Raw genomic sequence first — 27,722 nt, 5'->3', positions numbered from 1 at the left:
ATTGGAGCTCAGGGAGATGGGGTGCCTAGTTGGGCTCCCTGCCTGGAGAGGGACAGGCTTGAATTCAGACTCTTAACACCTGTTCTCTGTCTGCAGTGCCAGGGACCCATCACTCCCCTGCCCAGGCCCTTCCTTGCTCTCCAGTCCCTCTTTGTTCGAGGTCCTGGTGTCCAAGTGCAGCTACATGTGTCCACAGTCAGGAGCCAGGCCCCTCTCCCAGGAGACCCTGTCCTTCTCACAGGGACGTTTGGTGACAGATGAGCCTTGGCAAGGAGCCCACCATCGTGAAAGGAGATAGGAGTGGCCAGGTGGTCCATCCTGAACGCTGCCCCCATCCTCAGAAGGTGCTGGGTAACTCTTAATTGTGATATGTGAGCCCCGGCCTTTGCTGTGTGGACGAGTAGGAAACCCAGCTGCTTGGCTCCACTTAGGATACCCTCAGCACCTCCTGATTCAACAGCACACACTGTGCCTTGCAGGGAAACATGGCAACAGGCTTAAAAATATATATATATAAATTTTCAACTTTGTTTTCCTCCTCAAGCTTATTTAGAAACACTGCATCTTTTGCATCCACTTTGGAGCACAAATTTCCAAGTACATCACATGTTGTTTGCTCAGTATCCTGACTCAGGGAATAACCCTGCACGTCCCATCTGCAGTGGTCTCTGAAGTGTCCCCTTCCCACTGACTGGGACACGAAGCGCTAGCTCCTCCTAGCGTCAGCTGCTATCTTTGGATTATAATAGCTCAGTAGACATTTTCTAATGGTTTCTTACTCTGGGTAGGACAAAAAAATGACAACTTTCCCACGAGGGCGCATTCTCAGAGCTCACAGGTTTTATCCTTATATTTTTGCCATTAGCTGCATCCTTTAAACCACACCATTGCTCTCTCTCTCTCAGTTTCTTCCGATGGAGGTGCGGAGCCGTCTGCCCTAGTGGATGACAACGGCAGCGAGGAGGACTTCAGCTATGAGGACCTGTGTCGGGCCAACCCCCGATACCTGCAGCCGGGTGGGGAGCAGCTGGCCATCAACGAGGTACTGGGGTCCATTCCACACGGCGGTGGCCAGTGTGTCTGGGCCCAGAATCCACTCCTACTTGTCTCTCTGGTTATTTCTTAGTGAATGTATTCTAACACGGAGAACTCCAGTTAGGCATTTTCAAGGGCGATTTATGTGATTAAGTGTTGCAGACAACCGAAGCTGTCCCTCCCAGTCAGCAGACCGTCATGACGCCTGGAGAGGGCTTCTCGGTCCAGGCAGTGCCCTGCCTACCTTTATAAAGATCTCACAGCCCTTGTGGGCAGCGAGCGTTAGTTACTGCCCACGTTTTGGCAAACACTCGGAGACTAAGAGGCTGAGTGACCTACTAGGGTGACAGAGCGTAAGTGAAGCATGCCTTTCTCCGAGCTTCTTTCTGCTCCTCTGCATCGTTAGCCCTTTTTTACAGAAGTCTTTGCAGCAGCCCCTCTAGCCTTGGGAGCCTGTTTGGAGGCTCAGAAACCCCCTAGGTGGGTGAACAGTCCAGACAGTCTCACTTGTTGGGTGACTGACTTATGGCTTGAGTGGGCTCAGGGGTTCCTTTAAGAGCACGTGAGGGTGCCCCCCGGGTTCTTTCCCCCGTTGTGTCCTGTGACATCAGGTGCTTGAGCATCATCCATGTGGGCGCTTGGGGGCCGGAGAGCTCAGGGTCCCCCAGCTCGGTGCTGAGCGCCCACCTCTCCTTTCCAGCTGATCGGCGATGGCAGCGTGGTCTGCGCAGAGGCCCTGTGGGACCACGTGACCATGGACGAACAGGAGCTGGGCTTCAAGGCGGGGGACGTCATCCAGGTCCTGGAGGCTTCGCACAAGGACTGGTGGTGGGGTCGCAGCGCAGACAGGGAGGCATGGTTCCCAGCCAGCTTCGTTCGGGTGAGTGTCCTGTTTCCAGCGGCGGGGCGGGTCAGGGGCAGTGCCAGGGCCACTCTTTCCTTATCACCCATTGAACGAGACCTCTCTGCGGTCAGGGTGGGTGGTGGAGCAGTGTCCACGGGGGTCAGCTGGGCAGCTGGTGTCGCTGCTGCGTTTGCGATGCTAGGCTGGGTACCTGCGGGCTCAGGATCCCTGCCGCCCTCCTGACCGTCCTGGGGAGTGGAAACCAGGGGACCCAGGCCCGGTGCCGCCCCCACTGACCGTTCTCTGCGTGTGGCCACAGCTGCGCGTCAACCAGGAGGAGCTGTCAGAGGGCTCCAGCGGCAGCCCCAGCGAAGAGCAGGAGGAGGACACGGGTAGAGCCCGCCACAAGCACCCCGAGAGCAAGCAGCAGATGCGGGCCAACGTGGTCCAGGAGATCATGGACACGGAGCGCGTGTACATCAAGCACCTCCGGGACATCTGTGAGGTGGGCCTGGGCAACGCCCGTGCAGCGCGTCCCTGTCCCTGTCCCGCGGCCCAGCCCCTGTCCCGCGGCCCTTCCCCTGCCCCGTGGCCCCTCCCCTTACTCGTGGCTCCTCACCTTACCCGCAGCCCCGCCCCTTACCCGTGGCTCCTCCCCTGTCCCGCGGCCCCTCCCCTTACCCGCGGCCCCTCCCTCCCGGCTCTGGTGTTTCCAGAGCCCCGCCCTCCCCCACCTCGCCCAGCACCCCGGGCAATGTGGACGGCTCGCCATCCTCAGGGTTCAGTGCCGCCACCCTGAGCCTCGGTCAGAGCGAGTGACCGTCCTGGGAGGCGCACCTTTGAGACCCTCCTGACCCCCTCTGAAGCCCCGCGGGGTCCGTCTCACCCAGACGCAGACAGGGACACAAGTATCCTCTGGTGACACCCCGACTCTTTCCTACGGTGTTCGGGATCCCGTTGGCAACAGTCTCCCCCCGCCCCCCGCCACCATGGTATTTCCCGTTTTTGTGGATTCTGTACAGCGGTGCGCTAGACTGTCCTGTGCCCACTCTGGTCACTCGAGCCTCCTGGCCATGAATGCGGACCCTGCACTTTGCGGTCAGCTGAGAGAGCCCAGCAGGAAGCAGGCCAAGTGCGCCACCCTCTGTGGGGTTGGCTTCACCCCCAGATAAGGACCCCCAGCCTTTGGCTTCTGTGTCTTGTTCCCTGGGAACCTGCGCTTGAGGGAGCAAAGCCTCATTTTAGGGGAACAGCCCCTGCTGATGACTGCTGAGCACGGCCATGCCCTTCGACCGGGGTAAGCTGACCTCACAGCACTCACGGCTGGTCCATGCGCCCGGAGGGCAGATGAGGAAGCCCAGGTGCCCACAAGTAAGCAGGTTTGGAATGTAAACCAGACCCGCCACCCTCCAGCCTGTGGTCTGTTCTGCCGTAGTCAGTTCAGTCTGTGCAATTACACGGTGCCCGCTTGGGGACAACTGTAGGTGTCCTTTCCATCCTAATGCCGTTACTACCCGCGTGCATCCAGGGTGTAGAGAATTAGCGGTGCCGTCATCAGTGCAGCCTCGGATTGGAGATATCCAGGTTTGTGTTCTTCTCCAGAAAGCGGGTGCTGGTGGAGCCCCGGCTAAACCATCCTTGGCCCTGGACTGTGACAGGGAACAGTCATCGATGTGCTGGGCAGGCCTTTTTGGCTGTGACGTGGAGTTAAGGATGGGAGCCCGGGCATTTTAGGAGTTTAGAGAAAGTGTGGCAGGACCAATTTCTGAGCTCTAATGTTTGAAACCAAGCCACCTGTTTCATGAGTATAATCTGGAAGCTTTCTGTGGTTTCTTGAATTATAAATCCAACAACACTTATATTTTTTCTTTCCTTTTGTCTTTAACATATTTAGGGCACATCTTAGCTGTGGAAGTATAATTAGCCCATCAGGGACCCCCTCAGGTTAATATAATTTTCTCTAGTTAAAACTCACTCTAGGGCTTCCCTGGTGGCTCAGTGGTAAAGAATCCGCCTGTCAATGCAGGCGACATGGGTTCATTCCCTGGTCCGGGAAGATCCCACGTGCTTCGGAGCAACTTAGCCCCTGCACCTCGACTACTGAAGCCCACACACCTGGAGCCTGTGCTCTGCCATAAGAGAAGCCACTGCAACGAGAAGCCTGCACGCCACGACTAGCGAGTAGCCCCCACTCGCTGCAACTAGAGAAAAGCTTATATAGCAAAGACCCAGAACAGCCAAAACTAAAAACTAAATTGTATATATATATATATATATTTTTTTTTTAAGCCCACTCTTAAGACCATGTCTCTGGGCCCCCAAAAGCAGTATTGTTGAAATAATTTCTGTGAATTCCTAGATTCATAAAAAAGAGTTTTCTTTCCTGTGTTGTAGGGCTACATTAGACAGTGTCGCAAGCACACGGCAATGTTCTCAGTTGCACAACTGGCCACCATTTTCGGAAACATTGAAGACATTTACAGATTCCAAAGAAAGTTCTTGAAAGACCTTGAGAAGCAGTACAATAAAGAGGAACCTCACCTGAGTGAAATAGGGTCCTGCTTCCTTCAGCACGTACGTCACCTTTTACTTCTTATTAATAACGTCACATTGAGTTAAGTAATTTAGAAATGTTTCCCTGCGAAGAAGAGGGGTCCCTTTCTATTTCTTTGTTTGATTAACTTCCCATAGGATGGAGGCGTCACTTGTAAATTAAGTTGATTAGTTTATATGGTTCATCTTGACCTAAATACCCCAGGTCTATATTTTTTTCAAAGTCTTCTCACTTCTCTGGGGTTTGGAGTTAGTGGAGTAACTACTTAGAGGTGGCTGGGAGGGGCCCCCAGGGAGTCCGGGTTGTGGGGCAGCGGGGAGGAGGTGGGCACGTGGACAGCAGGTTCAGCCCAGGAAGGAGGCCTGTGACCCTGAGGCAGGGCTCTGCGTCCCCCTGGTCACCGGGAGAAACTCACCAGAGGGCAGGAGGCAGCCAGGGCAGAAACCAACGCCTCCCCCTTGTCCCGGGTGACGTGGAGGGCGCCACCCCCCAGGGAGGACTGTGCCCCTGCCACACCCTGTGGGAGGTCCGTGGAAGGAGCCGGTTTGGGGGAGGGGGGATGCTGTGTTCTCTGCAGCCTCCCCCTCCACCCCTTCCCACACGGAGGAGTCGGCGCCACGGGCTCCCCTGTCCGGATGGGGGTGGGGGGACTGGTGTTTTCAGCGCGTGCGGAGCCCGGAGCTCCCGAGCTGACGAGGCTCCACGCCCTCCGCAGCAAGAGGGCTTCGCCATCTACTCAGAGTATTGCAACAACCACCCGGGCGCCTGCGCAGAGCTGGCGGGCCTGATGCAGCAGCGCCGCTACCGGCACTTCTTCGAGGCCTGCCGGTTGCTCCAGCAAATGATCGACATCGCGCTGGACGGCTTCCTGCTGACTCCCGTGCAGAAGATCTGCAAGTACCCGCTGCAGCTGGCCGAGCTGCTCAAGTACACCGCGCCGGAGCACAGGTGGGGGCAGAAACCCGGACGTGGAGGGCCGCCTGCGTCACACTGTTACTACCTAGTGGAATCAGAGTACCGTTATAGAGGGGGAGGACACACAGGACCCCTTAAGGAGCAGGCGGTTTCCAGAGCGTGTTGAGTAGGGGCCACGGCTTCCTGAGGTCCTGCTGGGCTCCCACCCCGCTCTGGTGCAGTGCAGTGCTTGCTCTGCCCACCCTGTCCCTCTGGCTCTGCGCACAGGGCTTCTGGTTGTGGTTACTGAACGCTCCACCTCCCTTTGGGGCTTATTTGTGAATTCTCCTGAAGGACCCCCCCCAAAATTATCCTTTGCTTACGAATAGCAGCTTGTCGTTTTCCAGAACCATGTACAGAACCATGTCTGATCTTGCTGTGATTGGATGTCAGCTGTCTTCCTTTCAGTCAGCTCTGGAACGTGGGTGAGGGTCTCCCCCATAGGCCTGGCTGCTTGGCACCCTTTGCTGACAGCAATTATGCCTCGATGAGTTTTCAGCAGCCTACAGCTGGGGGCCAGTGGGGACGCGGCTGTCGTCCAGCAGTATTTTAGGATAACACTTCTGTGTTTATGAAAACCAAACCTTGTCCCTGACATCCATGTCACAGCACAAGGCCTTCTCTCCGTCTGCCGCCCTCGGAAGGACAGGGGTCCATTGGGAAGAGGGAGCCGGGAGAGGACAGTGCCTGGAGGAATTTGCTGTAGCAGACCACCAACTCTGCTTAACATCTGTCTATTGCCCTGAGAGCAGTCAGATTCTCCAGGCAGCGCCCACCCTGCAGGGTGTGGGGGACGGGTCATTCTTCTGTCCTCAGCCGCTGGACTCCTGTGGAGAGACGGGCCTGGGAAACGGGGCTTTTCACAATTAGATGAAAGGTAGAAGGGAAGAGCAGGGTCGCTTAACGACCTGCCCAGACAATGATGTTAGTTTAAAGAATCAAGATGAAAGGACTAAGAGAAAGGAGTTTGTTGAAAAAAATTAAAAAGAAGCTGTTATTTTTTTTTCTTTTTCTGATGGGAAAATCAGAAAACTTCAATTAAAAAAAAATACCAAAGTCAGGCAAGTCACAAATTTGAAGAAATCTGTTTGAAGAGAATAAAAAGACGTCATGATGAGGAACCAGAAAAAATAAAAATGCAACTTAAGAAGCAGAACATCTTGAAAGATGGGAAGGCTATACCAGGGGTGCACTCATCACCCTTCAGCACTTAATATTTCTCTTTTTAAGGGCATTTTTCACTATGAAGCATTTGCATACTTTGTTTCACCAAAAAAAAAAAATCATTTTAAAAGGAAATGACAAAAGGCCATTTCCTCATCTGAAGTAAAACAAACCAAAATATTTTAAAAGACCATTACATTCTGCCTCTTTTCTGGAATTGTACAGAAAACATTTGTAGAAAAACAGTAATTTTGCATACTTTTCCTTATTGCTGGAGCCCTCTCTGGGGGTTTGCTCCCGTTATTTTGGCAACCCCCGTGTGCCACTTGGTTCTTCTTTTCTGCTCTGCTTCTGTCTGAAGACAGTGGGGTCTGATCTGCCTGGAGATGGGGGTGGAGTTGTTCATTTGCTAAGCCATGTCTGACTCTGCGAACAGAGGAACTGCAGCATGCCAGGTTCCTCTGTCCTCCACTATTTCCAGGAGTTTGCTTGAATTCTTGTCCATTGTTGGTGATGCCATCCAACCGTGTCATTCTCTGCCGCCCCCTTCTCCTTTTGCTTTTAATCTTTCCCAGCATCAGGGTCTTTTCCAGTGAGTCAGCTCTTTGCATCAGGTGACCAAAGTATTGGAGCTTCAGTGGGGTGGGGAGTGTTTAGTAAACAGCAGAGTCTGCTCCCAATGCTTTTTCCCTGTTGTGAAGGACTGCAGTCCAGTCTACCCAAGACCCTGGGGCTGTGTCTGTCCTGGAAGACACAGGAAAGTGCTGGGGGAAAGACTTAGCTCTTAGCCGGGCGACTGCTTTCCACATCTCCGAGGTGTTGGTGATGGGCAGGGAGGCCTGGCGTGCTGCAGTCCATGGGGTCACAAAGAGTCGGACAGGACTGAGTGACTGAACTGAACTGGAAGTGTTAATGCAGAACGAGACCTGCATGTAAACCTTTCTGGCCCCAGGCAGGCTCTCCTGCAGCCTGTGTGCAGACCAGAGCCTCTGTTTTCCTGGTGTCTCCAGGGTCTGAGGGGCTGCTGGGCAGGGGGATGTGGCAGTTTTGTTGACTGCAGTGTGGAAAGCACCAGAAATGAAGGTGCTCGGACACAGGAACTGTCGGTCAGTGTTTACACAACTCACTCGTGTCCTCCCATGTAAGACGAGGCTCAGCCAATCACTCCTGGAATGAGTGCTGACCGTCACAGAACTTTACAGGGAAAACTAGCTCTGTGTGGACCAGAGCCAAAACAGAGGCCTGTCCCTTCTTTGTTAATGAAAATCACCCCTCATCACTGTGACTAAAACTTATTTCTTGTGGCCTTTGCTTTCATTCACTGTGGTTTCTGGGAAACGATTGATGACATTCTTATTCCAGAAAACTCCGCTGGCATTTGGTCGGCTCCCTTAGCCTAGGCGGACTGTAGCCTACTCATGGAGGAACAATGGCTGTTGTTTAGAGGCTGTCTTGTCTAGGCTGTCAGTATACAATCAAGGGTGGAGCGTGTTGCTTCATGTGTCCTCGTTTGCCTGTCGCCTGTTACGTGGTTAAAAGTAACCCCTTACTTTGCAGTGATTACGACAACATAAAGGCAGCGTATGAGGCCATGAAGAATGTCGCCTGCCTGATCAATGAGCGGAAACGCAAGCTGGAAAGCATAGACAAGATCGCGCGGTGGCAGGTGTCCATCGTGGGCTGGGAGGCAAGTTGGAGCCCATGGCCCTCAGCACTGAATGCCCCTTCACCCCCTACCTGTGGTCCCCTGGTGCGATGACGCACTTCACAACCTGTGATAGGTTCCCTCTGCTCTTGGCTTCCGTGGTGTGATGTTTTGATTCACACTGTTGAAATTAGCAGTGAGATGCTTGACCCTCCACCTCCACTGGGAAGTACTCTGAAGAGCGTCTTCAGAGTACCCAATAATCAGTTTATTGGGTACATCCTTTTTCCCTCCTGCCTGATGGTGGGCTCCATGAGGGCAGCTGGAGCGTGCTCACAGAGCAGCAGGTTGTGTGGAAGTGGGAGTCCGTGTCCCCTGTGACCTGGGCGAGAGGGATGCTCCATCTGTAAGGCGGGGGGCAGGCAGGAGAGGAGTTTCCTGCAGGGCTGGTGAGGACCGTGTGAGGCGGTGCAGGGCAGCACTGACACACAGCCTGAGTGGTGGTCCAGCGTGCACACACACACACATGCACACACACACACATGCACACACACACACATGCACGCACACTTTTATTTATAAAAACAACAGTGACAGCAGCTAGAGCTTGTACTTGTACTGGATTCACACATGCTAAGCCTCTCAACAGTCCTAGGGAGTAGGAACTATTATTACTCCATTTAACAGACGGGGAAACTGAGGCACAGAAAGGTGAGGGAGCAGAATGGGCCCCTGGCCATCACCAAGGACAAGCCCATGACGTGCAGATGACTATGAGATCCAGCAGGGGGCGTCCTGCCTCTGATCAGCTGTCAGAACTCGCTCGCCCCAAGCAGTGAGGAAGTGGAACTTTTTTAACTAAAGCGGGTGAGAGCAGTGAGCACTGGAGAGAAATACTGTTTCAAGGTGCTCACATGCCCTGGGTCTCAGCCTCCTGTTCTGTGAGTGAGGAAGCTGGGGCACAGAATCCCTGCAGGCTAGTATTTCACAGTCAGGATCCTTTGCCTCCAAAAATACTGTATAACTGGGATCAAGGGAGAATAAAATGTTAAAGGCCAGTATCATAGCAAATAGCATAAAGTTATGTTGGGTTAGATCCAACTTAAATACTACAAAAGTGTGTTTTTCCTCCTGCCCTTGCACTCTGACGTCTCGGGGATCGTTTGTTGTCCGAAGCTTACCAGTTTCTTGCTGGCATTGTGCCATCTGGCCTTTTGTCTCCGGGGCCCTGAGCTGGTTATGCAGGGAGCTGCTGCCTGACTCAGAAGCTCCCTGCCTGCAGCCTAAGCGCCCAGCCGCAGGGGGCCCCCACGCTCTCAGGGTCCATCTAGGCCTGCTGCCCTTTCGGCTCCTGGTGGGGTCCCTCCACCCAGCATTTTTCACCAGGTCTCTCTGATAGAGGGACCCCTTAGGTAATACACGGGCTTGCTCATATTTTCTCATGGAGTCTAAAAGATAAGAAATTCCCCACCTGAGGAGGCTGTCAGCGAGATCTGACCGGCCTTTGGGGGCTTGCCCCACACGTGGGCCCCATGTGCCTGGCCGCCTGCGGAGGGTTCCTGCCAGGGTCCCCCTGTACCCCCAGCACCTGGAGGAGACCTCCCCTCGGGTGACCTCGGATGTGCTTGCACCCCTGCCTCCAGGGCCAGGACCTCCTGGAGCGCAGCTCGGAGCTGATCCACTCCGGGGAGCTGACCAGTGTCACGCGGCAGGGCAAGAGCCAGCAGCGCACCTTCTTCCTGTTCGACCACCAGCTGGTGTTCTGCAAGAAGGACCTGCTGCGCAGGGACGTGCTGTACTACCGCGGCCGCGCCGACACGGACGCCATGGAGCTGGTGGACCTGGAAGATGGCCGCGATGGCGCCCGCGGGCCGGGCCTCAGGAACGCCTTCAGGCTGGCCAGCCGCACAGGCGATGAGGTGCACCTGTTCTGCGCCAGGAAGCCCGAAGACAAGGCACGGTGGCTGCAGGCCTTCAGGGACGAGCGCCGGCGGGTGCAGGAGGACCGGGCACTGGGTGAGCCTGGGGCCCTGCTCACCCCCACGGGGAGGAGGCCGGGGAGCCACCCGCAGGTCCTCATGTTCCCGAACCTACTGACGGGACCGACCGGGCAAGGTGCTGTGGGTCCAGTGGTTGTTTCACAGATGAGTAAACTGAGGCCCAGGGCCCCACCCACTCTTGGCTTAGAGCACGGCTGGTGGAGTTTTTAACACACACCGCCACCTCCCCCCCCACCACAGGGAGCCTGATGTCTGCTCTCCAGCTCTGCTCTGCACATCACACACGGTGCATCCACCTCACTGCCCTGTCTGTCCAGGCCCAGCAGCCCCCTCCCTGCCCCAGAGCTCAGGGCCACCTGGGCAGCCTTGCTTCCTGCCCAGCCCTCTCCTGTCTTTCAGCTCCCACTCCCCCAGGCTGGAGCTGCCAGGCCTAGTATTTACTGCACCCCAGCCCCCTCCACCCAGGTCTCCAAGCCCAGCCCAGAGCCACCCCCGGGCATGGCAGGGGTCTGAGCACAGACAGCCATATGGAGACAAGGCCTGGGCTCCGGAGACGGTGGGGTGTAGGGTGGCATCTGCAGCCCACGGACCTCAGACCTCAGGGGCTGAGGTTGGCTCTGCTGTGAGGGGAGCTTGCCTGGAAACCAGGAGGGGCTTCAGCGGCCTCCCCTGACTCACACAAGTCCACCACGGAGACTCTCACCCATGGGAGGCCTCCCAGGTCTCACCAGTCAGACAGAGCAGTGACTGCTTCTCAGGTCTGCCCCAGACGGGCCTGACCGTACCCCTCTTGGCACAGCCATGCTTCCCTGTAGCTGGGGCTTGGGCGACAGGGAAGGGCGGACAAGTAGATGAGGGGGAGGAGCGAATGTGTCCTCCAGGGGCCGGCAGGCCTGTGGCCCGGGCACGTGTGGGGTGAGATAGGCACCCCAGCCTTGCCTAGCCTGTCGTGTGTGTCCGGTGTATCCTGCTTGGACGCATCCTGGCATAGTGAACCAGGCAGGTGTGGAGAGCGGGAAGGAGGTGGAGGGCTGGGCAGGTCTGGGGTCCGGAGCCTGGAGGGGACCCTAGGGCCTGTCAGGACAGGGGTCAGGTGTGTTGAGGGGCCAAGGCCCAGGACATTCTACCTTTGCACAAGGTAGAGGGGGTCCTGGCAGTGGGTCCAGGCCGGCCAGCTGCACAGGCAGAGCCCAGGTCTCTGGCTTCAGGGTGGAGGGCCTGCCCAGAAAAACACAGCCACTCGGCCCAGCTCAGTCTTGCCCTTGGCCCTTGTCCACGTGGTCTGCAGTAGGGGTGCAGGAGCCAGCACCCCTGGCTCAGATGTTACCTCTGCTTGGGGTGAAGCCAAGCTTTCAGAGGGCCTGTGGCTTGGCCTCCCCCAGCACCCTCCTTGTGGGGGGACAGTGAGGGAGGCCCCATGTGTCTGTCATCTGGGTTTACACAAGTGGTTGCTCTGCACGGGGTCCCGGTGTGGGAAATGGTGGTGTGGCCGTCCAGGTGATACCCCTCCTCCTGTCCGTCCTCTTCGGCCCCTTCTGCCTCCTTAACAGTTGAGGCTCTCTGCTTTGGTTGTAGAGAGGACCTCAGGGTTAACGTGGGTTTGGTGCAAGTTTTATCCTGAAATGTCTTCATGGGTTTTGAATACACACCACATTTGTGTCTAAATCCAGGAATGGAAATTTCAGAAAATCAAAAGAAACTCGCCATGTTAAACGCTCAAAAGGCAGCACACGGAAAGTCAAAAGGTGAGTTTCGCAGATGGTTTCATCTCCTCAGTGTGTGTCAGCGTTGGAATTAAAATGGGGAGAAATGCCCGAGGTTGTGACGTGTGACCCACTCTGAGTGGAGTTAAGTGGAGACAAGTGTGAGTTAAAAAGAATGACAGATGAAAGCAACGAACGGTTTAAAACCACCCGCGTTTGGTTTTGAACGGACTTCAGTGCGTGCTCCCGGGTGCAGAGGCGTCTGTAAGATGGTTTAACTTGGGGCGGGGGGCTTGTAGGCCCCCAGCTCTGCCCCCTGAGCCTGCAGGGCCATGGGTGGCAAGAGAGGGATTCTCCACAGGGAAGCCAGCTGGGAGGAGCGCTAAGGTTTCCCAGGTCGCCCTGCTTGCCCCTTCCCTGATTTCCCTCGTGTCATTCACTCTCTCCTGCCGGGGGACAAAAGAGGCCTGTGGCCAGAGCCCGTCTTCCAGAACCTGCTCTGTCCTCCTCTCGTGCTGACCATCACAGTCAGCTTGTGGTCTTGTAGCTGATTTATTACATCTCAGCTCAGTTGGTAAAGAATCTGCCTGCAAGGCAGGAGACCCCGGTTAGATTCCTGGGTGGGGAAGATCCTCTGGAGAAGGGATAGGCTACCCACTCCAGTGTTCTTGGGCTTCCCTTGTGGCTCAGCTGGTAAAGAATCCGCCTACAGTGTGGGCAACCTGGGTTCAAACCCTGGGTTGGGAAGATCTCCTGGAGAAGGGAACGGCCACCCACTCCATTATTCAGGCCTGGAGAATTCCATGGATTGTATGGTCCATGGGGTCGCAAAGAGTTGGACACGACTGAGCAACTTTGACTTCACTTCACTTCCGACCACCGGTGCGCAGGTTTAAAATTCCGGCTCTAAAGAAACAGTTCTGGTTATTTTGATGAGGCATCCGTGTCACCGATTCTAAGCACGTTACTTGCATTCACCCAACTCTCATAACCCCCCCGGTGGGCACTGTACCCCCTGTCTCCGAAACTGGAAAACCGAGCCACAGAGAAACCCAGTAACTCCTCCAGCTGGTGGTGAGCCGACAATGCTGGGCTCTCACCGAGCGCGCCTCCCTGCCACTCCCCCCACGCAGCGTCCACTTCCTGCCCCGCCAGTGCCTGGCTTCTGGCTCCTTCCCAGCCTCGGGGCCTCCTGGGCCGGCCGGGGACGGGGTTTAGGTGAGGCCTTGGGGAGGCCATCTGTGTCCAGCACGCAGCATCTGAGTGGGTTTGTTGGGCGGCTGTTGGAGTCCTCCTGGGAAATGTGACTGGAGGTCGGCCGGGGAGCGCGGGGGACTCTTCCCTTTGGGCTGGCCTGTGACCTGAGTGGCTGTCCCTCTGCACCCCCGCCCCAGGCTACGGCGGCTGCCCCGCGGCCCCCCCGCTCCAGAGCCTGCGGCCCATCCACCAGCGCCACATCACCGTGCCCAGCAGCCTGCCGCAGCAGCAGGTGTTCGCCCTGGCTGAGCCCAAGAGGAAGCCGTCGCTCTTCTGGCACACCTTCAACAAGCTTGCCCCCTTCAGGAAGTGACGGGGCCGGGGCCCAGGCACCCGGTGCTGAGAGGCCTCCCCGGGGCTCCGTTCCAGCCGAGGACAGGACCTGGCCCCGCCTGGGGAAGCAGAGGCCTGGCTGCCCCCTCGGGCTCCAAAGTAACGCTGGGCGGGGCCCCAGGAGCATCGCTGATGTCCAGCTGGTCCAGGCTTGGGGCTGGGCCAAGGGTGCTGTGCTCCCCGAGGAGCAGGAGGAGGAGGGTTGGGTCACTGCCCTTCCCGTCTTGAAGGGGCGGGCAGTGCCGGGGCTGTCCCTCTCCTCTAGTGTTGGGGAAGGGGTGCTGCAGCCTCGCAGGGGTCCCAGGGTGCCCGGCGTCTTCGGAATCCACCTTTTCCATGTTTGGTGGTGGGGAGACCAGTGTGGTGTCTGCATGCAGTCCAGGGTCCGAGGTGCATAGAGACCTGTGTGCCCCAGAGACACTGAGGCTTTCAGGGAGGGGGACCCGCTGCTCCCTGTGTACACAAGTCCCCTCCTATGTGCCACCGCCTGGGCAGAACCCACGAACCTGCTCACACACATATATCTGCAACAGAAAACCCGTTCCCCTTAGTTTGACGATAAAGTGAACGTGCAGGCGCAGCAGCTCAAAAAGCACCCAGTTCCTGTCCGTCTGTCCTTCCTGATCCAGCAACAGTGACACAGACGGGCCTTCTGCTACTGCGAATGCAGGGGACTCCAGGGTCTCGCTTCCCCCACGTTCCTCCGTTTGTCACATGAACCCAAGCAGTAGTGCCAGCCGTGTGGTGATGCACATGTCGACAGGTTTCTGAAGATGTGTTTCTTATGAAAGAGACCTGACAAAACAGATCCAGGTCCAGAGAGAGCAGTCTTCTCCAGCGAGGGCCACATGGCGGACACCTGTTGGTGGTCATCCCCCTGCCTTTGTCTCATCATAAATTTTGATAAAAATACTTGTAAAGGTGCCGGGAGAAGAGCTGCCCGTCCTCCTCCAGGTGGGGGTCCAGTCAGGCCCTGGCGTTGTCTGCTTGAGAATCTCTCTGTGATGTTGAAAGCACGGAAGTCCCTCTTTTCTACCAGGCCCCTGCTTGAGCATCAACACACTTGTGCTGTCCTAACAGGGGATACTTGAGCCTCCAGGTGTGGTCCCAGAGCCGACCCCCCAGGGAGGTGCTCCCTCTGGGCATCTCGGGCCCCGGATCCCGAATGAAGGCCCCTTCTGTGAGGGGGTTCCCAGGAGGTGCTGTGGCTCCTCGTGTGTGTTTCCTTTTTGAATAGACGTCTCCATTCTAGTTGCATTTATATAACTGACCTTTTTTTTACTAACAAGGCATAATATATTCTTCTCGTGGGGCCCGCCAACGGAAACTGTAGGCGCTCTGTGCTAAACAGAGTTGTGTGTGTATATGGCAGTTGTGGACGGTTGGGTTGCTTGATTGGTTGGTTGTTTTTTTAGTAAAAGAGAATTACTTTGAGGAAGTAAGGCAAATCAGTTGCTCATGTTACATTTCCAGTGAGGACTTGGCTCCAGTGCAGAAGCATCCAGCGGGCCCTCATCTCCCCTGACCTCCCCCGGTTCCCCCAGCTCCCCATCCCTAGAGCATGGGGACCAAGGGTTGGAGGTGCTGTTGGCAGCCCTGGTCTGTCTCCCGGCCGATCCCCGACTCCCTGCTCCCCTCTCTTCTTTCCCCTGGGGCTTCCCAATGAAGGAGCTGTGTAGGAGCCCCAGGCTGCTCACCCCCCATCCCCCAGCCTCTCTGTACAAGCAGCGGTCGCTTGGTCAGATGTCCATCCCGGATGACTCCTGCTTGGGTTTCCAGGTGATCTGAAAAATCACTAAAATACGTTTAAAAGGATTTAGCATCCTTTGACCTCTTTAAATCTGTGTGTCTGCCTTGGGTTTATTAGCAGATGCCTGCAGAATAGATGGGCTGTGGTACTGTTTTCACATTTGCCGAACTTCCTTCTTGATTCCTTGTGTCTCCCACTTGGAGAGAAAGGGAGTCAAAACAAACAGCCTCTTGTCCAGATTGTGTATGGACTTCTCTGGAAATCTCACTCTCTCTGTCCTGCCTTTTTTTTCTTTTTAACCCTACACTGCATAATATGGGTGGACCTGCCTCCCAGAAAGATAAAAGAACATTGTGATAAATTTCACTTACTCTGTTACTCAAGTTAAGGTCTCTGCTAACTTTGTTGAGAGACCTGGGAAATGGCCTCAGGTCCGAAGCAGCATTCTCAGTTTTGATGAAGCCTAAAATGTAGAATACTCTTGCAGTAGGTTGTGAGCTATCATAAAGCGGGATATCGCTAAAGCCCTGGAGAAGTACCATCCTTGTCTTTGGCTTGCAAGCTGGAAGAAGCGGGCGTGATTTGCCAGCCTCTTCCTGGGACTCGTGTGTTTGTTCTCAGCTGATCTGATCTTCACCCCACTCCCCGTCCAGTGGATGTGATGTTGTTGGAAACATCTCCGTCATCATCCCCCATCTGCCCACCCCCACCCCACTTCTGAGTATCGCTGTGCCTTTTTATTCATACTACAGAGGCTGAGCTCCATGCCTGTTAGAAAATCTCCCAGATCCTACATCGTTGCTGTCTAGACACAGAGCAAAAGTGCATTTAATCCAAAACCTGTTTCACAACAGAAATGTTCGGTAGAAGCCACAACCCAACACTTTATCAGTTGGGAATCTCTACAAGCCCGGACTGCTGGTTCTCGACGCAGATCAACTCGGTTACCCAGCTGGGACACAGCAGCCCAACCACCTGAGCCAGGGAAGAAACCAGAGTGTGTAATGTTTGTCTGGGAGAAGAGAAACAAACATGTCCCTCACCACTGAGTGCCAACAAGTGTGGATCCATGTGGCTTGCTGGCCAGGGATGCTGGGCACATGACGAGCTCAGACTGCCCCAAAGTTGTCCCCATAATAATCTTAACCTACAAATTGTCTTCCTATTAAGATGTCACCTGGCTAATGCTGTTCTCAGGATGTATGCAACAAAGGTGGAATCCAAGAGACTCTGAAAATAACATGTAGAAAACATCTGATCTCGGAAAAAACCCGGAACTTAAAACACTGGACGCACATTTAGTGACAACAAACTTAACATTACCTTCTTTGTTGTTTATTAAGTATCCGGCACGAATTTATAAGATACTGTAACTGTGATTTAACAATTGGTCTATTTGTTTTTTTTTGTAAATATCAACATCCGTCATGTTTGACTTACTTACTTTTCAAGTCTTTCCAGGCCCTGTTCCTTCAATTCTGACTCGTCAACATCAAGACGATGTTATCTGTCAAGGTCAAGGGACAGCTTCCCAACTGATGACATAGCTGTTGTCAGCCGACATTTGTTGTATAAGATTATTTGTATGACACGTATGTACTTTCTCTGAAGTTTTTGTAAAAAAAATTTTATTTACAATGTTATTTGAATGATTTCTTGTAAATGCTGTGAATCTATATTTGTTGTTTTGTATCTGTATATTAAAGTTAATTTGTCAAACTGACTGTAGTAAAATGCATTTGAGTATGTGTGTGTTGCCTGGTGTGTGTGTGGGTTGTGGGTGTATTATATATGTATGTATGGTGTATAGGTGAGTGTATGTGGGTGTGTAGAGTATGTGTGTGTAGTGTGAATGTATATGAGTGTGCATAGTGTGTGGGTATGTGTGTAGGAGGTGTGGGTGTGGGTGGTAGGGGTGTGTAGTGTGTGTGTGTATGCATGTGTGTGTAGTGTATGAGTGTGCATGTAGTGTGAGTGTATGAGTGGGTGTGTAGTGTTTGGGTGTGTGTAGTGTATGGGGTGGGTGTGGGTGATGTGTGTGTGTTTGTGTGTGTATGCGTGTGTGAGTGTTTATGCGTGTGTGTGTGTAGCATATTTTAAGTGGAGAGTAAGTGTCTAGGAAGCCTTCTGGGGTTTACAACTCGTTCCCTGCCTGGATGCCAGTAGATTTCTTTTCAGCAAAAAGTCACCATTAATGACCTGGTCAAACTGCTGGGTGAGTGTGGAAGAGAGAGGTCTCTGAGGGAACAGAGGAGCCCCTCGGCTTGGAGAAAAGCCCCCAAGCATTGAAAAGAGACTGCAGAAGCCAAACCTGAGTGAGAAGGCCCGTTCTGGTTCCCAGGGGCAGGAGGCAGCTGCTGGCCCTTCCCCGGAGAGGCTCTGCCAGCCGTGTTCACTGAGCCAGGCCAATGGGGAAATTAGGGAATTTCCCTCCCTAACTAACAGCTCGGGAAAGTCAGCAAAGGCTCACCGTTACTGTGGCGGTCACCAGGAAGGGGTCCCCACAGAGGTTGCCGCTGACTCTTCATCTGAACAGCCACCTGCCCCCACCTCCTTTGGCTAGACTGAAAGAGGGACTTATGCTCATGGGCTGGGGGTGTGGATTCAGAGGGTGGCGCCAACGACACAGGAGGGCGCCCGTGGAGGGAGGAGCAGGCTGGGGGGCAGGGCTGTCCTCAGAGGGGACCTGGGGAGTCGCCCAGCAGGTGAATCACCCACCCACCCACTGGACACCAGAGAGGCAGCGAGACGGGTGCTTGTCCAGTGGGGCGTGTGGTCCAGAGCATCACTAGAATGCAGCACGTGTCCTGTGACATGGGAGCAAACGTCTTGAGTTCTGGGAGAATTTCAGGGACCACCCCTTTCCTGGGAGGTTGGGGCAGGAGGCAGGAGGCAGGGCCCCAGCAGACCCCAAAGTGGAGCCCTCAGACCTGTTCTCTGAGAAAGAACATTGGGGCATTTGTTCTCTTGATGTTACTTTTAAGTCAGAAATCAACGTTAATAGACTGACGGGAAAAGAGAGGATTCAGTGATTATATGGGATTGGAAAAAAGGTTTCACCATGTTGTTCTTGGGGCTTCCCATAGACAGAGGAGTCTGGTGGGCTACAGCCCATAGTGTTACACACTGAAGCGACTTAGCATGCACGCATGCATGTTGTTCTTAGTGAATGTGTGTGTGCGTGGGCGTGGTGAAGAAGTGTTAATTGCTCAGTCATGGCTGACTCTTTGTGACCCCATGGACTGTAGCTAGCCAGGCTCCTCTGTCCATGGGATTCTCCAGGCAAGAATACTGGAGTGAGTTGCCATGACCTCCTCCAGGGGATCTTCCTGACCCAGGGATCGAACCCAGATCTCCCGCATTGCAGGCTGAGTCTTTACCACTGAGCCACCAGGGAAGCCCATGTGTTGGAAGAGGACAGGCGTTAAAGTCTTAGGCACACAAGCGCCCACACTGACAAGAACTACACGGAGTGGGGGACACCGAGATAAGCAATGTCACGTTGAAGGGTCCGGGGTCTGAACGAGGCCTAACGGTACCGTCTTCCGTTTGGTTCTGTTGGCTCATAATTGACCCAAGGTTGGCTCAGAGCCACACAAAGAAAGCAGAGGCACAAAAGTCTCTGTAAGGAGAGGAGGCTGCCGGGGACGCCTCCCTCCAGACCCACACAGAAACCGCCTCACCTTCTCTCAGTGAAAGGGGAGGAAAGAAGGAGCTCTATCAGCTGAAGTAAGTGGTGTTGGACAATGGCGGACTCGAGCATTGCCTCAGTTTTTGAAGTTCTTCCAAGAGGTCTTGTCCTCTTGTGTTCCCTCCCCTTCCTGCTGTTTTGCAGATCTATCCGCCAGGGGATTGCCTGGCAAGAAGGAGTGATTTTATTTAGCTTGCTTCTTATTCCTGGTTTGCAGAGCCCCTGGGTGCCGCCTGCAGCCCTGGGTGCAGGTAAGTGCCTTAAGACACAACTTCTTTGCATTCAATTTAAGGCGTCGGAGTCAGAAAGCAGCTCTGGTATCACTGGTGTGTGATGTGTGTGCTTAGTCGCTCAGTCATGTCTGACTCTTGCGACCCCATGGACTGCAGCCTGCCAGGCTCCTTTGTCCATGGAGTTCTCCAGGCAAGAATACTGGAGTGGGTTGCCATTTCCTTCTCCAGGGGATCTTCTCAACCCAGGGATTGAACCCACGTCTCTTGCACTGAAGGCGGATTCTTTACCCACTGAGCCATCGGGGAAGCCCACTTTTTGCAAAGTAGGTAGATGTCTACAGAGTTTGGGGTGAGAAAGGAGTAAGCCAGTTCCAAATACACTCTGAAGAGGCTACACAGGAGACAGAAGCAGATTTTGAAATCTTTCTGCTAGAACTCTGCAGACTATCTGGGAGGAGGATGAAACCCTAGAATAAATTGTGAGACCTGTCTAGGGAGCTTTCTAGAGAAGCTTGGATTACTTTACACAAATGTTAATGTGGACATTCTTAGGTTCCTGGCAGTACTAACTTACCCAGGGTAGTTTAAAACAAGGTCCTCAACATGCGTTGAAGAAGAAATACGTATGTACAAAGTATAGGTAAAGTGAGGGAAATGTCTTCAGTGATGGCAAGCTGGAGGTTTAGGTTCTTGGGCAGTCATGTCTGGGGTGACTCTGGGCTCATGCACCCCTTGTGTTCTGTGCAGCCTTCAGAGGCTGGAGGTTTGGAGGCCCAGGGAAGATTGCTCTGCTGGGTTCTGGCCGATCTTCATTAAATCTTCCTGTTTGGAGAAGTAGGAACCTTGAAAAGTGGAAACCCCTTAACCTTGGCTGTGGACCAGGGACATCATGTCCTTGGAGAATAGTAATCAGGGTGTGCCCTGAGTCACCTTTTGTAAAGCAGTTCAGTAGTGAAGGAGAATACAGATCAAGCATAGGAGAAACTACCCAGAAACAAGAAGAACCAATTTTCCTTGGGTCTAAAAGACAGTAACTTCAAAAGCGTTTGCAGTCTGCAACCCTTTGTCCCTAGCTGTTTCTGTATATTAGGGTTAGGGGCTCATGGGGCTTCCCAGGGGCCCTCCTCCCCCATGAACTTGACATTCAGCAGGAGGACTGTGTCCACTCCCTGTGTGTCCACACTGGCAGTATTGATACTCTGCTGTCCCCGCTGTCAGAGGCTTATTGTATCACCTGGAGGGTTTCCGAACCAGTGTATCCTTAGCAGCTTTGTGGGCTCAATTACTACAAGTGTCGAGCCCTACTCACTTCGGATGGGCACCCATATCTTTGACAGTGGAAGCCTTGCATGACTTATGACATAGGCTTGGGTGCGGGTAAGAGACCCCACATAACAGGCTCCGGCGAGTGAGCAGAACATGCGGGTCTCACCCATGTCACCAACAGGCCGGGAGGGCAGGGTGGCCTGCGCTGTCATCAGAGACCAGGATTTCTCGTCCCCAGGGCGCTGCCCTCCTTCAGCGGGCCCACGACGGCTCATGAGGGAGGGGGCACCCCTTCCCGGGAAGGTCGTGGTCCACACGGTGCCTGTGTTGGTTTCGCCCACTTCCCAGCAGCCACGGTCTAGTTTCACAGTGGACCTAGGCTGCGAGGAAGCTGGGTCATGAGTCTGTCGTGGGCTGCCACATGCTAGCTAGAATTTCTGTCACCATTGGCGACGGGGAGCAGGGACGTTAGAGAGACTAGAGCCTCCACTGAAAGCATCCACAAGGATTAGACTCAACATCCAGCTGCCTACCTGTGAAGATTCACACATAGTTAGAACCAGGATAATATACATTCATTCAACCACACAGCAAATACTGGACTACGATATGCTGAAAATAAGAAAGCGTGACGATGCAGCTGCTGTCTTCAGTATGCTGTTCCGTTCAAGTGCTGCCGGTCCAGAGGCCGTGTGGAGAATGGGTAGGGGAGGGGAGACAGCCAGAGAAGACAAGAGGGGGAAGGGGGAGTGGAGGAGGGAAGCCACCGGGGGTCCTAGCTCCAGCACCTTCTACCCAAACATGGGACGCTGGAGTTAAACTTTGCAACTGAGGAGCCAGCCCAAGGCTTTGTGAGAAACACCTGTGTAACTTTTTATTTAGAAAAATAACCCACAAATATGATCTCTCCTCTATGCCTTGGGCAAACCCTCCTGTCCGTCTTCTAAACATTTTTTCTTTAGAGACGGTGCCGCCCCTTATCTCGCTGCTCATCTGGGGGCAAAGGTGTTCCTTTATTCACAACTGGCACTTCTGCCCACGTCAGGTGTGCAAGAGCCCAGAAGAGACTCCCGGAAGGGTGCACATTTGCTTTCATCTCAGCTCCTCTCTGGCCGGGGACCAACATGCAGTTTATCCCAACTTAACACTTCATTAGCTCATGATCTGTTTTATTATTGGAATAATTGTAACGCACATTTTGAAAAAAATTAAAAGGGAGAAATATAGACCCCTACAGAGGCTGGTGTGTGCAGTTTAGATTTGACTGGAACCAGCCACTTCTGAGTTAAACAGAAGAGGAAGGTGTAGATTATTTATGGAAATTGGCTCTGAGAAAACCCAGCTGGATTTCCTGAAAGGGCGTAAGTTTGTGACTTCAGAGGGAAACATCCGCCTTTCCTTTTCCGAAAATACTTTTCTTCGCATCAAACTGGGCCCTGAGACACATAGCGGCTTCCATCAGGTGGCGACGTAATCCTTTGTGTCATAGTCTGGCTGGGTTTAGAAAATGTATCTCTGCTGCTGCTGCTGCTACTAAGTCGCTTCAGTCCTGTCCGACCCTCAGCGACCCCGTGGACTGCAGCCTTCCAGGCTCCTCCATCCATGGGATTTTCCAGGCAAGAGTACAGGAGTAGGGTGCCATTGCCTTCTCCGAAATGTATCTCTAGAAACAGTTTTATAGACACTGTAAAAAAGTCTTTTTTAAAAAGAGAAGCTCTCATAACTCCCCCCCCCCCAACCCCACTCCAAAGCAGCCATGTGCATTTGGATATATCTGCTTCTAATTTGTGTTACTACACACACAGGCACACGCTGTTTCATTGTGCTTCACAGATACCCCATTCTGTAACACATTAAAGGTTTGGGGGAACCCTGCATTGAGCATCAGCTCCTTTGGTGTCCCATTTTGGTACTTCTCACAATATTTCAAATGTCTTCATCACTATTTGTTATGATGATCTATGATCAGTGATCTTTGATGTTACTACTGCTACTTGCTGAAGGCTCAGGTGATGGTTAGCATTTTTCTGCAATTGGTGGGGAGGGCACTTCCCTGGTGGTTCAGAGGGTAAAGAATCTGCCTGCAGTGCAGGAGACCCAGGTTTGATCTCTGGGTTGGGAAGATCCCCTGGAGAAGGGAATGGCAACCCACTCCAGTATTCTTGCCTGGAGAATCCCATGGACAGAGGAGCCTGGTGGGCTGCAGTCCACGAGGTCACAAAGAGTCAGACATACCTGAGCGACTCACTCTTTCACTTTGACTGAAAATTAACCTATGTACACTTAATAGACCTCAGTATAGTGTAAACATAACTTCTATATGTACTGGGAGCCAAGACATTTGTGTGACTCAGTTTTTTTGTGATATCCACTTTATTGCAGTGGTTCTAGAGCCAGCCTTTCTCCTGTCTCTGAACTTGACTCTTCCCAGTACCTCCCGTAAGTGGAACCAAACAGTGTCTGCCATGTGTTGACTGGCTAAGGTCACTGAGCACGGTGTCCTCAAGGTTCATCACTGTTGTAACATGTCTCAGAGTTTCTCTCCTTTTTAAGGCTGAATCGTGTCTACTGTCTGCATGGACCGCATTTTGTTCATGTGTCAGTGGACACTTGGGATGTTTCCACTTTTGGTGATTGTGGACCACGCTGCTGTGAATGTGGGTACAGAAATATCTGGGAGAGCCTCTGCTGTTGCCTCTTTTGTGTACCCCCGGAAGTGGGGTTGCTGAGCAGAGGCTTATTCCATGTTTGCTTCACCAGTCAACACATGGTTTCACATGTGTTGGTCTCACATGGTTTCACAGCGTGATCTTCTTTTTCGCAGCAGCCCCAAAAGGCAAGCATTTATCTCTTCTCTGGCTCCAAAAAGGGATTTGCCCAAAGCAAAACAGTCAACTGGAGTGTCTGCCCAAAGGGACTTGGTCAGCGGGGGTTTCCTGATCTGGGATGTGGCTCTCTCCTTGACTGCTCACCAGTAAGAGCTGCCCTGACCTGCCACATCCCTTCAAGGCTGTGTCCTTCTATTGTGGGTGGCTGGTCTTCTCCCGGCTCCCACCCTGACCCGTCCTGACCCTTCTGTCCAAGCCTGACCACTGTGCAGAGCAGAGGCTGTGTCCGTGGCCATGGTGACAAAAGCCTCTCCCTCTTTCCGCTCAGCCCTGTCACCCGAGCCATGAGGATCTGGTGGCTCCTGCTTGCCTCTGGAGTCTGCACGGGGACGGTGAGCTCACAGGACACCTGCAAGCAGGGACACCCTGGCGTCCCCGGGAACCCCGGTCACAACGGACTGCCTGGGAGAGATGGACGAGACGGAGCAAAGGGCGACAAGGGAGATGCAGGTACCCACCAGCTGCGCCTGCAGCTGCCCTCCGCTCCTTCCCACTCCCTCTCGCCTCCTCCATTCATTCATCACCTGTGCGCTCAGGGCCTACCCGCTCGCTCCTCTCCATCCATACATACATACCTCTCTCCATCGCCTAGAAGACTCTGACAGAGAGCCTGCCCCGGCCAGACCCAGGCTGGGTGTGGGGTACAGGGCAGCACAGGCCATCAGGACCCTGTCCTCGTGGGCTTTCCTACTGGGTGGGGCTGCCTGTCTGCCCGCCAGCATCTCCTGTACTGTGGGGCCATTTTCATGAGCAAGTGATGTCATGGATCTTTCTGCCTCCGGTGGCAGGTATGAGGGGTCTTTGGCACCAGGGCCTGGAGATCTGACGGCTGGGTCTCTGGCAGGGAGCACCCAGAGTGGTGCTAACCTCATGGCCTCCTGTCCCAGTGGTCTGCACAGCACATTGACCACCACTCTAAGGCACTGGAGAGGTCCTTCCAGAACCCGCTCTTCCGTCCCCAGTAGTGTGGTGTGAGCATGGTCCTCTGTGCTTTCATAGGAGGCTAGTAGACCCAGTCCACTCCCCACAGAGTGATGGAAAAGGGGCACAGGTGAGAAAGCCCCCTCACCCCCACCCAGGTCCTTGTCACGTGAGAAGCACACGATGGTCATCATCAGCTGCATGCCTGGGAAGCCCACCCGTCCACTTCCAGCCCGCTGCTCTGCCCACTCAGCATCCTTGCTGCTCGCCCCAAATGCCCTCGCTCACCGCCGCCCACACCATGTGTCGTGTGTGAGGAGGTCGGGCTGGGGCTCCCTGGGACCCTCTATCGCTGACCCACACTCCGGAAACTGGAGCTGGAATTTTAACTCCTGCCTGTTTTCTCACGTTTCACCAGGAGAACCAGGACATCCCGGTGGCCCTGGGAAGGATGGGATGACCGGGGAGAAAGGAGAACCAGGTCAGACACGGCTTCCCACTTGGCCGCCTGCATCCTAAGTGGTCAGTGATGTGGCGAGAAGCGTTAAGTGCTAACCAAGGACAAGTCCCTTACGGGGCTCTGAGAGTGACCCACAGGAAAGGCCACGCGGGTCTTCTCTCCAGAAGCTCGCAGTTCAGTGCAGGGATGGGCAGACTTTCTGTAAAGGGCCACAGCGTCCCAGTCATGATCGCTCAGCTCTTCCATCATAGGGGAAAGCAGAGAAGGGGAGGCCTCAGCATGCAGGGCTGTGTCCCGTGAAACCTGAATTGTACATGATTGTCACGAATCTCAGAACATGACTGGTGACCATTTAAAAACGCCCAGCATTCCTAACTTGTGGGCTGTTCAAAAACAGTCTGGAGGGTGGAAGTGGCCCTTGGTCCATGGTTTGCTGAAGCCTGATTTCGCACTAGGGCCTGAGGAGGATGCAGAATTCTGACTCTGCGGCCCTGTAGGCGGGAGGGTGCTGATGGGGGCTGGGGAGGGTGCTGATGGGGGGGGGAAGGGTGGTGAGCACAGCGTCAGTGCCACACTAGGTGATTCTAGTGCCTTCCATGTGCTGACCTAACACAACAGCCTATACAGGAGGCAGTTTATTAACCCAGGTTACAGGTGAGGAAACGGGTGCAGGTGGGCGTCAGCTTGTGTAGAAGTGGTGGAGGCCGGCTGGATCCTGGCGTCTGACTCCAGAGCCGTGCTTGCACCGCTGCTGCCCAGTCGGGCTCGGGTGCGGGAAGAGGGGGCAGCCAGGCTGCGGGGTGGGGACAGGGGGAACCAGGACAGCGCGATGCACCTGTCAGAGCAGAGCTCGAGTGAGGAGCTTCTCCCGTGTCAGGTCATCAGGTCATCAGTGCTGCGAGTGACCTCTGCTGGCGGCCTGGTGAACCTGCCATCTGCGTTCTTCCCGCTTCCAAAGGAGCTCCCTGGGGGATGGGCAGAAAGCTGTCATTTCTTTTTGGGGCTGGCCATGCCCTGTGGCATGCGGGATCTTGGTTCTCCCGACCAGGGGGACCAGGGATTGCACCCTCGCCCCTTGCAGTGGAAGCGGGGAGTCTTAACCACTGGACCGCCAGGGAAGACCCCCAAAGAAGAACTGTCATTTTAACATGAGCCCCAACGCTGATTTAGTTGATATTACCTGAGTTAGTGTTCTGGGCGCACTTGAACGTGCGCGTGCATGTGCATGCGTGTGTGTGTGTATCTGCACAACTGAGGAGTAAGTTACCTTTCACATCCTGACCTCATACTAAGTCTGGGTGCTGCTTTACTTCATTCATGTTCTCAATAATGTCTTCACAAGACAGAGCTTCACGAATCATCTCTTCCTCTATTCTTTCTCTTCCTTCTCAGGGGCAGATGGACATGTGGAAGCGAAGGGTGTCAAAGGTGACCAGGGCTCGAGAGGACCCCCAGGGAAGCACGGGCCAAAGGGACTCGTGGGCCCCCCGGGGGAGAAAGGCCTCACGGGAGAGACGGGGCCCCAGGGGCAGAAGGGGGAGAAGGGCGATGTGGGGCCCGTGGGTCCAGAAGGGCCCGAGGGCAGCACCGGACCTTCAGGCCCAACTGGACTGCTCGGGCCCACGGGCCCCATTGGAAAGCCGGGTCCCAAGGGAGACGCTGGCCCCCTGGGGCCCCAGGGCGAGCCTGGAGTCCGCGGCCCAAGAGGCTGGAAAGGGGAGCGAGGAGAAAAGGGGAAAATCGGTGAGACGCCCGCCTTGCCCAAAAGCGCCTTCACGGTGGGGCTCACGGTGCTGAGCAAGTTCCCTCCATCAGACACTCCCATCAAGTTCGACAGGATCCTGTACAACGAGTTTGGTCACTACGACGTGGCCACAGGCAAGTTCATCTGCCACGTGGCCGGCGTCTATTACTTCACCTACCACATCACCGTCTTCTCCAGGAACATCCAGGTGTCTCTGGTCAAAAACGGGGCCAAAGTCCTGCACACCAAGGACGGTTACACAGGCTCCGAGGACCAGGCCTCGGGTGGCATCGTCCTGCCCCTGAAGCTTGGGGACGAGGTGTGGCTGCAGGTGACCGGAGGGGAGAGGTTCAACGGCTTGTTCGCTGACGAGGACGACGACACGACATTCACGGGCTTCCTGCTGTTCAGCAGCTCCTGACGGGTGTGGGAAGGGCAACCTTCCCCCATCCACCGGGGTCAGCTTGGTGAAGACGTTACCTGATGATTTTACACTATTAACTATGTCATTACTGTCATAACCATAAAAGGCAAGAAGAGGAAGGTTCTCCCTAAAACTGATTCTACAAAACTCGGCATCCCTCCAAGAGTAAATCTAAAAATACCTGCCATGTTTATTACAGTTTATTTAATATTTTTCCTCATTCCCACAGTCTGGAGAATCCTCTGCTTGTGTGTTCCTTGTGGGAAGCATTTTGATATCATTTTAGTGCTCGAAGGAGCCACAAGGCTCCTTCAAGATTCAGGTGTGAATCACCCTGGGGCAAAATTCTTCTCACCTGGGAACCTGAGGAAGCAGATAAGAAATCTTGTACAGCAGTGGGCAGGGCCCGGGACAGCGGGTCCCATCCACGAGGGAGAAACGGGAAAGACAAGAAGGGTCCTGGGACCCAGCCAAGCCAAACCCAGCAGGGCAAATTTTGTTAGTTTCTTTACTGTTTACCTTCTAAAAGCTTTGAAAGAAGGAAGCAGAAGGAAAAGTTGCTGAACAGGGACATCAGGCAGAGAGTTGGAAATGGAGGGTGGTGATGTATGTTCTAGTTAGTGCATGATGGGTAAAAGGGAAACCAGCCCTCCAGGCCATAATGGACATTTTCTGTTCAGACAGGTACTGTCCACGTCCCTTCCTGCTGGTAAACGTATCCTGATATCTGTGCTCAGGCCCGCTCTTTCCAGCAGTGTAGCAACGCTGGGGTCTGGGGTGCACACGAGGTACGGGCCTAGCAGCTCAGAACATTGTCTTCCTTGGTCCATGGTGACTACTTCCAAGATGGCGCTCA

The 27,722-nt window shown here is 54.2% G+C and overlaps 2 protein-coding genes across 4 annotated transcripts in view; both read left to right on the top strand.

Annotated features, from left to right (window-relative positions):
* SPATA13 (spermatogenesis associated 13) overlaps window positions 1–16,962 on the top strand; it is a 107,569-nt gene extending 90,607 nt beyond the window's left edge. For all 3 annotated transcript variants that reach the window (XM_025262834.3, XM_025262838.3, XM_025262837.3), the window contains 9 exons: window positions 906–1,042; window positions 1,736–1,915; window positions 2,199–2,384; window positions 4,274–4,453; window positions 5,149–5,381; window positions 8,109–8,238; window positions 9,840–10,212; window positions 11,867–11,941; window positions 13,294–16,962. In XM_025262834.3, the coding sequence (XP_025118619.3) occupies window positions 906–1,042; window positions 1,736–1,915; window positions 2,199–2,384; window positions 4,274–4,453; window positions 5,149–5,381; window positions 8,109–8,238; window positions 9,840–10,212; window positions 11,867–11,941; window positions 13,294–13,469 (1,670 nt within the window). In that variant the 3' untranslated portion in view covers window positions 13,470–16,962. The remainder of the gene's footprint in view (window positions 1–905; window positions 1,043–1,735; window positions 1,916–2,198; window positions 2,385–4,273; window positions 4,454–5,148; window positions 5,382–8,108; window positions 8,239–9,839; window positions 10,213–11,866; window positions 11,942–13,293) is intronic.
* A 2,064-nt stretch (window positions 16,963–19,026) lies between these two features.
* Window positions 19,027–27,051, top strand: C1QTNF9 (C1q and TNF related 9). Its single transcript, XM_006070948.4, has 4 exons — window positions 19,027–19,181; window positions 23,586–23,767; window positions 24,657–24,719; window positions 26,091–27,051. Exons 2-4 carry the CDS (start codon window positions 23,602–23,604, stop codon window positions 26,861–26,863), a joined length of 1,002 nt encoding a protein of 333 aa, XP_006071010.3. The 5' UTR covers window positions 19,027–19,181; window positions 23,586–23,601; the 3' UTR covers window positions 26,864–27,051.
* The last annotated feature ends 671 nt before the right edge of the window (window positions 27,052–27,722 follow it).

The sequence above is a fragment of the Bubalus bubalis genome, chromosome 13 (assembly GCF_019923935.1).
Source record: "Bubalus bubalis isolate 160015118507 breed Murrah chromosome 13, NDDB_SH_1, whole genome shotgun sequence".
Classification (NCBI taxonomy): Eukaryota; Metazoa; Chordata; class Mammalia; order Artiodactyla; family Bovidae; genus Bubalus; species Bubalus bubalis.
This window is presented reverse-complemented; position numbering and strand designations above follow the sequence as displayed.